Source organism: Mastomys coucha, unplaced genomic scaffold (assembly GCF_008632895.1).
Source record: "Mastomys coucha isolate ucsf_1 unplaced genomic scaffold, UCSF_Mcou_1 pScaffold15, whole genome shotgun sequence".
NCBI lineage: Eukaryota > Metazoa > Chordata > Mammalia > Rodentia > Muridae > Mastomys > Mastomys coucha.
In genome coordinates this window covers 117840842-117853882 of record NW_022196897.1, presented here as the reverse complement: position 1 = coordinate 117853882, position 13041 = coordinate 117840842, and the positions used below count along the sequence as shown (strand labels likewise).

The 13041-nt window shown below is 46.2% G+C and overlaps 1 protein-coding gene across 3 annotated transcripts in view; it reads right to left on the bottom strand.

Moving 5' to 3' along the window:
- Cds2 (CDP-diacylglycerol synthase 2) overlaps positions 1–13041 on the bottom strand; it is a 51867-nt gene that overhangs the window by 18088 nt on the left and 20738 nt on the right. For all 3 annotated transcript variants that reach the window (XM_031371978.1, XM_031371979.1, XM_031371980.1), the window contains 2 exons: positions 965–1101; positions 62–158 (listed from right to left, as the gene is read on the bottom strand). In XM_031371978.1, coding sequence (XP_031227838.1) covers positions 62–158; positions 965–1101 — 234 coding nt within the window. The remainder of the gene's footprint in view (positions 1–61; positions 159–964; positions 1102–13041) is intronic.

The window sequence follows — 13041 nt, the reverse complement described above, 5'->3', positions numbered from 1 at the left end:
AATGACAATCCCCCAAGAAAAGCTGAGCGCAGCACTACCATGGCTTGTCAATGGTACTTACAATCATCATCAAAACCATTGGTCCCAGGTAAATGATAATGAAGAAAAATGCAATCATGGCCAAAGTCAGGATGCCTCTTACCCACCAGTTCTTCCACCTAGGTAGAGAGAAAGACTCGTCAGGCACGAGCCCAGGACATGACACTGGAGGACCCTGAGTGTAACCCTCTCCAGAGCACCCCTGCACCTCAACAGAGGCACAGCTGGTGAGGGCAGCCTGCTCACAACCACTCAGCAGGTGCAAAGCCGCTAGCACACGCCTCAAAGCAAGCATGGGGCTAGTGTGGGGAGAGCCAGAGAGAAGGTAGTGCCCTTCCCTTCCATGTCTACATGAATGGCTTCTGTGGTGGCCATTTCTATCTGGAAAGAGGAAGCTAAAATCAGTTTCCCTGGAGCTGAATTCTACACAGCATGGCCCTGAAATCACAATGATAACAGCTATCTTACACCAAGAGTGCCAACTGCCACAATATGCACCAGGCTTCTCTACAAGAACGTTATGCGGCAACCCACCCCACCGTCAACACAACAGTCTGGATGGGTTTTATTTCAAATGTATTTTTAAATCAGCATGTAATATCTGTACTTATTATGCTGAGAAATGGAAACAGACTCCAAGCTAGTGGTAAGGCTAAGGATTCATGATGCCCTACCCACAGGAGGGACAGAGGAACACTTTCAGAGAATGCTTTGGAGTCTCATGATTGGTGCTTCTCAAGCATGCATACAGCTGGTGTTAAGAGGACTGGTTTTACGGAGTCAGGAGTCTTCTTAGTTCTTCCTGGACTGAAGGAAATGTTCACAGTGGGGGTATGTGGAGGAGAGAAAAGAACCTTGAGCCAGAAACCCTAAAAGCCTCAGCCTTAGCCAGCAATGGACACCGTGCACCACTATACCAGGTTACCTTGAGGACAAGTTGGAAAGGGCCCTGTTAAGGACCTCTGGGGTGTCATCTACGGAGGTTGGCAGGGGAGCTGTTTCCGCTCGGCTTTCACTGTCTGATGCGGTCTCTCCATCTAGCTTTGCTTCGGACTCTGACTCCTACAATGCAAAAACAAAGAGAAAAAGTCAAAACTACTGGGTAACTACTAAGAAGTGAACAGCTGTCACGGGAGATCCATTAAAAGAACTCAGAGCACCGGCATAGTGAAGTGACAGGACGGATGGGCCACAGTAATCCTTGCAGTGTTCTGAAATGAGTAGAGACAGGGATGCCATGCACAATCTGTTAACAGCCCCACACCATGGGCCCTGAAGGAGGTACGAAAAAACAGAAATGGCTTCCAAAGAATGCAAAATGGCAGAGGGGGTGACTGACTTCTGAGGGCCTGTCCCTGAGACTACCATCGTTTAAGTATCCGAGGCTCATCTCTATGTCAGCCTAAGAACCCAGAAATAGCTGTCCATTTCTGAAAACCCTGCCCCACCTACACCTGAACCTAACCAAGGGGGAAAAGCCACAGCTTCTGTCACCACTGACCAAGATGGCTGAATACTTTGATATTTCCATTTTATGAAAGGGCTCAGTAAGGGTCCCCCTCATCCTTAGGGGTTCCTTTTTGTGTGTTGTCTTGTTTTACAGTATTAGGAAATTAAGCCTAGGGTCTTGTGCATGTAAGACCAGAACATTACCTACCCACTGATCTATATACTCCAGTCCAGTGTAGGGATTCCCTGAGGAATAAGCAAATGCCACCAGAGCTGTGTCCCACTCCACTGTCACAGGGGCTTCAGACACTAACACCTCCATGACCGCTCCTCTCAGAGGAAGTGAAGTCCTGGCACCAACACTACCTTTCCATTCGTTAACATTTACACTCACACCCTACTGGCAACTGCCTGTAGTAAGACTAGATAATAATGCCATGTGGTGGCTATGTAGCTCTGATCCCTAAATCTCAGGGCTCCAAAATGTAAGCACCTGCCCTGCTGGCCCTGTAATCCACCCAGGGACACACTCTGGGAGCATCGGGAAGCCACAGGAACTGAGCCAAGCACCAGAGAAGGCCCAGCACAGGGTTATTTTTAGCTTATCTATCCCGTTGTCAAGGAGACTCACAGAGACTGCTGGGTTCCTAGGCAGGAAAGGACAAAAACAAAGGCTACTGCTGGGGGAGTTAAGGAGAGGATGCTAAAGATCTCTCTGGCCATATACGGTGGCATGTATCTACAACCCTGTGATTTCAGCACCCAAAAGGATGAGGCAGGAGACTGCATTGAGTCTGAGGCTTTCATGGGTCTACAGTGAATTTCCAAATCAGTCAAGGGTATACAGTAAAACTGTCTAAAAAATAAGAAAAAGTCAGCCAGTCATGGTGGCACACGCCTTTAGTCTCAGCCCTCAGGAGGTAGAGACAGGTGAATCTCTTAGTTCGAGGCCAGCTCGGTCTATAGAGTTCCAGGACAGCCAAGGTTAGTTAGAGAAACCCTGTCTCAGAAAACCAAAAAATAAAATAGTCTCCAATAAATAAAAAAAAGTTTTTTATGAGCCGGGTGGTAGTGGCGCACACTTTTAATCCCAGCACTTGGGTGGCAGAGGCAGGCGAATTTCTGAGTTGGAGGCCAGTCTGGTCTACACAGTGAGTTCCAGGACAGCCAGGGCTACACAGAGAAACCCTGTCTCGAACAAACAAACAAACACCAAAAACAAAACAAAGTCTTTTATAGACACCAATCCTGACCTACATCTTCCCAAACCTGATTCTACACCCTCTTAAAAGAGGAGGAAAAGAGGTATCCTGAGGCACAAGTCAGGAAAAGGAGATACAGAACTCTCACAAAGCACTACGGCTGCTGCCACTACCTCAGGATGACTGGATAAGGGATCAAGAAATGGAGTAAGTCTAGAAGAAGCAGGCCTGAAGGAAGGGAACTCCCCAGGTTTTACCGGCCTCCAATGAACAACCTCAGGATGTCTCTGAAATAAACACCTTGGAGCCCTTCTAAGGAGTACCACTAGGCAAGAGGCCAGTGCCCATTCATAATACCACGCTCGTACCCAACAGCGGGGAATGTTGAAGCTGGCCACCTCTCCAACTACTCACCCTGCACCCAGGCTTGGAGGTCAGAACAAGCACACCTTGGCAACCTAGAGCCTGCAGTTTTTCTGGCCTCTCCTGAACCCACAGGCACCTCCTTCCACACAGGAAAGTGGCTGTCAAAGGGAAGCACCCCACAGCAGCTTCCACACTGGGCAGAAGACGGACCTGAGCCCACGCTGGGCAGAAGACGGACCTGAGCCCACGCTGGGCAGAAGATGGACCTGAGTCCAAAGTCTAGCCCACAATAAAAGCAGCACATTCTGGACAGAAAAAAAAAACAGAATGAGGGACTGGAGGGGTTGCTCTGCATGAAGTAGACTTGTTCCCTCCCCTTCCAGAGGATCTGAGTTCAGAGTACAGCGCTCACATCTGTTACTCCAGCCAGGGACCAACACACATGTAGCACCCACAAACATTTTGAGTTTGAAGACCCCTTGAGTCACGTGTGATGTCTAACACATGCAAGCTACCTATTAAAGCAAGAATGCATGTATGTGCTCACCCCTTGAGTGTGAAGCAAGAATGCATGTATGTGCTCACTGTCCCCTAGGATGCACACAACACAATCTGCCAGTGTGTATGCCAGAAGTGAGGGCCTCTTCCCCTTCATATTTACTTGTTGGTATGGGGGACTGTGTGTTCAGTAGAGGCTACATAAGGTCTTGGGTGTGAGTTCAAGGAGGACACTGAGATGGATTGCTAGGAAAGGGCTTTATTTGGCCAAGGCACCAGAGAAAAGGAGCATGGCAGGTCTGAAGAGAGAGGGAGACTGGGCCTGGGCAGATCACACTGCCTTGAGCAGGCCTGTCACAGATACTCAAACACATTCTACGGTGGCAGGTTTGACTCCCAGGCATCAGGATATCAGCTGGAAAGTGAATGTATATCAGAGAATATCGGTGGCCACACATCCTCCTACCAACTCCCAGCTCACATGGACAACACATAGGCTCTCTCCACTGCTACTCAACGCTCCTAGAACCCTCCTCACTTCCCTCCTTGATGAGCATAGGTCAGTGCACACAGAACAGGCTGCTCCCAGGGCCTCTCCTTCCCAGGACCCATTTCTTCCCAGGGCACCCTTCCTTCCTAGAAACCCCATTTCTTTCCAGGGCCCCTCCTCTTCCTCAAGAGCCTTCCTTCCTTTCCAGAGCACAGGATAAGCAGAGCAAGTCCCTCAGCCTCCACCCATCCTCCCACAGTTCCCAAGCCTGTCCCAGAGGGATGGTGATGCTGATGTAAACAGGAAACAGCATCCTCTGCAAGGCAGGGAACCCCGCCCCTCTGGGTCACACTACCCTCCAGGGAAAGGCAGCAGCACTGTAAAGGCACAGGCCGAGCTCTAGACACCAAGAACCAAGCAAAAGACACGAATGTTTTTAAACTGTTACTCAAAACGTGGCCCTGAGCAGCCTTCCAGACTCTTCACCCCTCAGCCTAGCACCACACAAGTCTCAGAGCAGCACAGAAGTCTGTGTCCAACAGAAGAAAAAGTGGAAGGAAGCAGAGAGACAGTGGGTGAGCAAGAAAGCCCATGACACAGACTGGGTTTTGCTGGGGAAGGACCTCACTAAGCTAGCAACAGCCTATGCCAATTCATGCCTGCTTCTCTTTCTGGATGGAGCTGTTGTTTAACTTGTACCATCTTAGTTAGGATGTCTGTTGCTGCTACGAAAACACCAAAAAGAAACCTGGGGAGAGAAGCTGACGCAGAGGCCATGGAGGTGCTGCTGACTGGCTTGCTCGTGCCTTGCTCAGCCTGCTCTCTTATAGAACCCAGGACCACAGCGAGGAAAGGCACCACCTGCTATGGGCTGGGCCCTTCCTCATTGACCACTAATTGAGAAAATGCCCTACTGAGGGATCTATCTCATGGAGGCATTTCCTCAGCTGAGGCATTTCCTCAGCTGAGGCTCCTTCCTCTCATTTCCTGCATTAAATTGACTACCTAATCAGCAGTACACACCCTATCTTCTTCAATTCCCTCTTAATTCTCAATATTTCATGAAGGGCTGCCTCCAGCTCACAAAAAACAAAAAACAAAAAAAAAACTTTTAAAGCTCCCCATGTGATAGAGTCTGACCTTTTAGAAAAATGTAGTTGGGGCTAGGGCTGGACAGAGCCCCTGTGGACTGGGAATCCAGACAGGTGGGACTCAGCTGACTCCACACCCTATTTCTTTACCAGACACTGATTCTCTTTTGATTCCTGTAAAATTCTCATATTTTATCCCAGTTTGTCTTAAGAAGAAGCAGCGCCACCCACTAGGCTCTCATTCACTTCCACGTGGCGGAGTTTGATACACTGGTCAGTTATGCCCCTGAAGCTCGCTCCTCTCTGGAGACCCAACGGTCCACTCCATAAGTTCCAACAGCGGAAATTACTCCACAACTTACAAACTATTTTTTGCACTGCTTTAAATGCAAATTGCAAGCCTCCCCCTGGAGCAAAGACTTAACCTAAGCATAACCTTAGGCTGAATACCAACCCTGTCATCTTAAACATCTTTTGGCCAGCTGCCAGGGTAATCACCGCCCCCCACTATGTAGTCAAGTACAGGGGAGAAACTGCTAGACAGAGGGTGCCTAAGAGATGTCAGGAGCCCTGTGTTGTTCTTGATGGGAGAGCCCAGTAGGTTTGAACTGAGTTCTTACAGGACAAAAAAAAAAAAAAGATAAAGCCTGCATGCATGTAGGGTGGAGCAGGTATTGTGAGGGAGAACAAAGAAATACTTCTATCCCTTTTCAATACTAATCCCATTTGACAAGTTCATGTGTCTAAAGAAAAGGTCAAAGATGAGTTTACTGTGAGCTGGGAACTATAGAAGCAAAGTGAACTTCCTCTCTGCCCTACATAGATTTTTAGCTCCAGTGGGAGGGGCACTCACAGGCGAATGAACATCAAGAACCCAGAAAACAGAAGTTTATCTACACTCTTCAAGTACAGGCTGACCCACCCAAGTCTATCCTGCTGGAGTCAAGTGCTCCTTCCTGTGAAGTGGCTCAGCAGCTAGCCACTGAGGAGTCTGAGAGGAGAAAGTTACGGCAGCAACTTGCTGGCGAATGCACATTAGAGTGTTCAAGTCCCTCTAGGCATCAGGAGACTTGGGTGGACAAAGTGGCCCTGGAAGTTCTAGAAGCACCAAATGGCGTTTGTTTCTGACTTAGTTAAAAATGTTCCACATGCCAAGGTGCCACACACTGGGGTCTCATTTCTGAGACCTAGCAGAGCCACCCCCACTGTAGCATCCCCTCCCGCCGAAAGTCTCAAATCAATACTGAGATCTACAGAAAAAGCACTCAGCTTTCCAAGATGAAATTCATTACAGGTTCCCTTACCAGAACCACCACTGAAAGGAAAGATGAGGGGTGGGAAGTAGATTCGGCTTTTCAAAACCTAATTGATGCGCTGGAGAGAGACAGCTCAGCAGTTAAGAGCACTGACTGCTCTTTCAGAGGTCCTGAGTTCAATTCCCAGCAACCACATGGTGGCCCACAGCCATCTGTAATGGGATCTAATGCCCTCTTCTGTGTCTGAAGACAGCTACAGTGTATCCACATACATGAAATAAATAATCTTTAAAACAAAAAAAACCCCTATTTGACTATAAACTATCTCCAAACTATTTCAAGGGAGTAAGGGGCATTTGCAAAGGACGCGGCACTGATGGCCGCACACTCCAGCCAGGTTCCTGGAAAGCTACACTGAGAGTTCGCCATGTGCTTGCCCGGCCCTTGAGTAACTCAACTCTCTGCTTCCCTCCTTCCTCTTCTCATCTCTTCCTCTAGGCATCTAAGCAGACTCAATAATAAACAACTTTGGTCATGGTACTTTGTCACAGCAACAGAAGAGTAACTAAGACAGCTGATATAAATATAAATATCTACAAGGCAGTCTCACAACAGGCCCAGTTAAGAAGACAACAGAAAAGCTGGGTGGTGGTGGTGCACGCCTTTAATCCCAGCACTTGGGAGGCAGAGGCAGGTGGATTTCTGAGTTCGAGGCCAGCCTGGTCTACACAGTGAGTTCCAGGACAGCTAGGGCCAAACAGAGAAACTCTACCTCAAAACAAAAACAAAAACAAAAACAAAACAAAAAAGAAAATGCTACCCTCATAGTAAGAAACACCTAGTTAGTTCAGGCATGGTGGCCACAAACCTGTAAGTCTAAGTACTAAAAGGCTGAGGTAAGAAGAGTATGAATGTGAGGCCAGCCTTGACTACACAGTGAGACTGTCAAGAACAGAACAGAAAAGGAAGAAGAGACAAAACAGATGGGGTTACCTGTAGTCCCAGCTACTTGGGAGGATCATGTGAGCTTGGGTTTTCCAAAAGAATGGGCAACATAGAGAGACCCAGCCAGCCTCAAAAAAACAACCAGCTCTATCCTGTACAACTTCATTAGCTCTTGACAATAAACATTCATCTTCATACTTCAACAGAAAATGAACTTGGAAGGACCGTGTTTCACTCATTTCTATGCCCCATGTCTGACAGTCTTGCCAACCAGGTAATTCTACCATGGGGGAAGAACCTGAAAATTCAAGGCTCTTGGAACTAAGTCTCAGCTAAGTATTGACAAAGTGAGCAAACATTTCCGGCCTGACGTCTAGATACAGACTGTGGGGCATGACCTCAGCAACTCCAAGAGGTGCTGGTTAGAAGTCGTGGCCTCTCAATCAGGACGTAAGGATGGCAGGATAGTCGCACTGGCTTCCAGTAGGAATTCTAAGTCCCTGAGACAGAATCTCTCAACAAGCCACACGAGAGAGGCATGGGAGGCACTGAGTCTGTCCTGCATGCTGACAGCCCACGCTGTCTATGTCCCTGAAGGGTCTTTCTATCCTGAGAGCAGAGGACAAATGACAAGACAATTTCCAAGACACCACCGAAGCAACATGACTCATGCTCAGAGTGCTAATAGCAGCAATTCACTGAGCTGTCTTCATAATGAGCATCCATTTCCCAAGCACATTAAGAGGGAAAAGCTGAGCATAAAACAGAAATGGCTACAATTGACCCTCGAAACAAGACACTCCTCATCTCAGGGAGAAGAAACCTGGGAGAGAGAAAAACAGCACAAGCCACGTGATCCTGGGGGGAAATCAAGGCGTCCTGGACGCCTACAAAATAAGAAAATTCCTACTTCATGAATAATTAGATGAAACATGGCTATATTTTTTCCAAGTAGCAAGCTGAGACCCACTGGTCTTGAAATTAATTTAGTGGGTTACAAACACACACACACACACACACACACACACACACACACGCTGCCAGGAAGCAGGTTGGTGGCTCCCACGGGAGAGGTCAGTGAACAGAAGCCTCCCTCCCCAGGGACTGGAAATGTTCTGTCTGATCTGAGGCTGCGACTGCAGGGATGTGCTTAATTTATGAAAAGTCACTGGGAAAGTACAGTATGTGCACATTTCTGTTACAGTTCAACAAAAGAGTTACAGAAAGGGTAGATTTGATAATGAAATCAAAGAGTAGCAAACTTTGACTTGTTCACAGAAACAGTACTGTTTTGTGAAGCGTTTATTCCCAAATCGCACACAAGCTGACTGACACATAGAGATCCAAATCCTAGTGATGGGGCAGACAGCAGACACAAGACACCCTTTTTAAGAAAGGCTTGGGTTTGGGGGTAAAGCTCAGCGGGAGAGCACTTGGGCAGCGTGATCTCCAGCACCCGCAGCCCCTCCTCCCACGGCACGATGCAGTGCACTCTGAAAGCCTGCACATGTTGCAGGCTCACCTGGACCAAGTGTCCTCTTTTAGAAGCCTTACCTCCCTACATAAAACTCAGGAGGGAGAAAAACACCCGATAGGGCAAGCTTCTGCCTGAAGACCAAGTCTCAATTGAGCTCAAAGACTTCCTAAACAGATGAAACGGAAGGGCATCAAGACAAGCAGGAAATCCTGTCTTGGAGAAAAAACACACACTATTAGCGACCAGAAACTAGTTGCCGGGGAGGTGGTGACGCACGCCTTTAATCCCAGCACTAGGGAGGCAGAGGGAGGCGGATTTCTGAGTTCGAGGCCAGGCTGGTCTACAGAGAAAGCTCCAGGACAGCCAGGGTTATACAGAGAAACCCTGTCTCGAAAAAAAAAAAAAAAGACTACAGTCAGCCCACTGACCTCAAGTTCTCAAAGTTAGCATACCACAGGGGAGTCTAGCAATGTCAGACTAGAGGAAGGGCAGCAGTTCAGTGGCCCCTCGGCCTGTACAGGGAAACACCTTGAACAGAAATATCTAAGTCATTGTCTCGACACTGATACAGATCTTAAAAGGGATTTTATTTTAAATCTGTTTTGATTTTATATTTAATAAGCTCAGTTAATGTGGGACATCTTGGTAAATTTTCATTAGAAATAATTTTTAAATTTTTTCTACTAACCTACCCAGGAAGAATTATGTTCAAAATTATAATTTTTATTAACTTGGGTTTTTAATTACTATTCTGAGGTATATCAAAAAAGTTAAATATTTGAACCTCTTGATTTTCTTAAATCCTGAGCATTTTTAAATAAAACACTGGGGTTGTGTTAATGTAGCATTAACAACCTGGTACTTCAGCACTAAAATAAAACATCGACAGGCCAATTTTCTTTGTGCTTCACATCACATCAGTCACTAAGCCTAACAAACTAAATCAGAGGCCTGGTTCTCACTGCCCAAGTAGCTGCTAATCTTCACAGCTGATTTAGCACCAACTCAACCTCAAGCTCCTGCCGAGCCACAGGTGCTGGGGACTGGGCCCAACCATGTGAAAAGAGGTCATGACCAAGTCTGCAGCAAAGCCAAACCTGTGAGTCCAAGCCCCGGGGCAGCTGAAGAAATCTAAGACACCCAACTCCAAAGACCATGTGCTGAGAAGCCAGCAGGAGATGCTACCTAATGGAGTCGAGACCAGTGATTTCCACAGGGCGGGCGGAGGGGAAGAAAGGAGATGTGGAAATGGGCTGGAAGAGTCCAGAGAGTTTCCCAGAAGAAGCTGGGGTTGATCTGGTTCTCAGAAGACTGGGGCTCTGTGACAGTCACTACACACTGCTCCAGGATGCTCCTGCTTCCGGGATGCAAGTCTCAAAGACTTCTGGGCGCTGTCACTGCCTCCTCTCTACAAAAAGTGGATGCAGAGAAAGGCAGGTTCTCCCTGAGACACTCAAGCCTTCCTTCCCAAGACAGTGGCAGCTTCAGTCCTCTGCTCTGTGACAACTGAGGAACGTGCTTCATTCATTATAGTGGCTGCTCTTAATTACTAAGGTCTTCATTACTTGTTTATGTAGACCCATAACTTGCCATTTTATAAATTAAAACTGAGAAATTACTGAAATACAAGAATACAAGTATTGTGGTTTCTCAAAAAAAAAAAATTTAAGTTAGAATGACTTAGGGTCCAACAATTCTGATTCTGGCTATACACCTAAAAGCATTTCGAGCAGAGCCAGGCATGATGGCGCATGCCTTTGATCCCACTCAGCAGGCAGAGGCAGGTGGGTCTCTGAATTCAAGGCCAACCAAAACACCGTGAGCCTGAACTACATAAAGACCCTGCCTCAAAGGGAAAAAAAGGTGTGAGCAGACACACAGATATCTGCACACTTGCGTTGACAACAGCACTATTCACAACACTGGCTACTGCATGGCTTACATAACTATGAATAAATACTACAGAGAGAATTTGACCTCCAGAGGCACTGAATATAGAATTTCTATCAGGCAGTCAACCACCCATAACTGGAAAGGCTTGATCATAAAATGGAGGAGTGTTATTGTTGTTTTAAGACAGGGTTTCATAAACCCATGTTGGCCTCAAGGATGGCCACTACGTAGGTCAGGTGACCTTAACTAATAAACCTCCCCCTGCTTCCAACGCTACGGTTACAGAGGTAACAGGTACTTGCCTCAGAACCTGGCTGGTCTGGGTATATTTTGCTTCCATACATATCAACAACAATTTCCTACAGCACTCGCAGCACTTCACATTCCCCAAATAATGCATTTGCTCTGCATATTTATAACTCGTAGTACTTTCAGCCCTTTTTAGTTTTAGACATTTAGATGGATATGTTTTATCATGGGCTTTAGTTATCAGTGGTCTGATGACTGATACTGATACTGGCCTGACGGACTGACTTCTGGTGCTAGAGTGTAAACCCAAGGCCTCACACATGCCCAGCAAATACCTTTCCACCTAGCTCTATCCCCAGCCTGTTTAAGTTTGAGACAGACACACTAAGGTGCTCAGGCTGGCCCTGAACTCACTCTACAAGCCTACTGCCTAGTATCCAAAGTAGCTGGGATTGTGGATCTGCCACCAGGCTGGGCTGTAAGTACCTTTCCTTTTTCTTTTCATTACATGCATACGTGTATGTGCACTGAAGTGCAAGTGCCTGTGGAAGCTGTAGGCATGAACTTCTGCTTCTTTTTCTTTTGGTTTTTCGAGACAGAGCTTTTCTGTATAGCCGTTGACTGTCCTGGAACTATCTCTGTAGACCAGGCTGGCCTCAAACTCAAGAGATCCCTGCCTCTGCCTCCTGAAATCTGGGATTAAAGGTGTGTACCACCATGCCCAGCTAACCTTCTGTTTCTTGAACTCTTAAGAGAATGAAGACTGTATCTATAAAACATACCTGACATGGGATTCATTTCCAGAATGGATAAAGTGCCCCCACAAAGCAAATGGGAATACAGATGGATAGGAAATCAGCACTTCAGTGGTGGAACTGTAAGGAAAAGTGTTCAGGACTGGAGAGATGGCTCAGCAGTTAAGAATGCTCACTGCTCTTACAGAGGACCAGGGTTCATTTCCCAGCATCCACTGAAGGTCTCTTAATTTGCCTAGAACTCCAGCTCCAGGGAATCCAATACCCTCTTCTGGCCTCTGCAGCCACTGACCCATGCACACACAAGAAAAATAAAAATCTTTAAGACAAACAAACAGCAAAGATGACAGTTCAGCCTGGCATGGTAGTTTACATCTTTAATTCCAGGTGAATCTCTATGAGCTCCAAGACAGCCACTACTACATAGTAAGACTCTTATCTCAAAAAGGAAAAAAAAAAAATTAAAGAAAGTTAAGTTTATTTACATTACAATAAAGACCCACTATCAAAGAGCCTAAGGAGGAATGTGCCTATAGTTCCAGCTACTAAGGCTTTGTAGAGGACTGCTTGAGAGCAAGTCTGAACACAGAAAGAACACACCTCTCCTTTTGTTTTAGGTTTCTGTTTGTTTGTTTGTTTGGTTGGTTGGTTGGTTGGTTGGTTTCTTTGAGACAGGATCTCACTCCTGAAATTCATTATGTAGACCAGGCTTTCCTCAAGCTCATAGAGATCTGCCTTCTCAGTACTGGGTAAAAGGTATGCCGGCTTTTACCACACCTGGCTAAGACCATATCTCTTACCAAAAAATAAAAAATAAAAAAAAATAACAAATATTCAAATATACCCAATAATTTATTTATTTTTCTTCATAAACCTGATTGGCTCAATATTCAAATAAAGTTCATAAATCACTCATCTTCTTTAAGTCTTTATGTACTGAGTGGTTTTCCCTTCTTCCCTTCCACTCCCTGTCTCATGGGGTAGGAAGTGAAGCATCTCTGAGCCACTTAGTTACAGAAGCAGGCAGGCTATTGGTCCAATGGTGTTTCTCAGTATATTCTTTTGTCCTTTCAATTTCCTGTCAATTAGCAATTGAAAGTTCTGATAACTTGCAAGTGGGATTTTTCTAGAAGACTCCTCCATCAGAAGCTACGGAATGTATCTGGTATCTCTATGATAGCACAATTGCTATCTCATCCCATTAATTCAATGGGCTGAAACAGCTCCATTATTGTTTTTGTAGTAACAGAGATTGTCTAGGGACTGACCACTCATCTACACTCCCCACTTTCTTTCTTTCTTTTTTTTTTTTTTTTTTTTTTTTTTTTTTT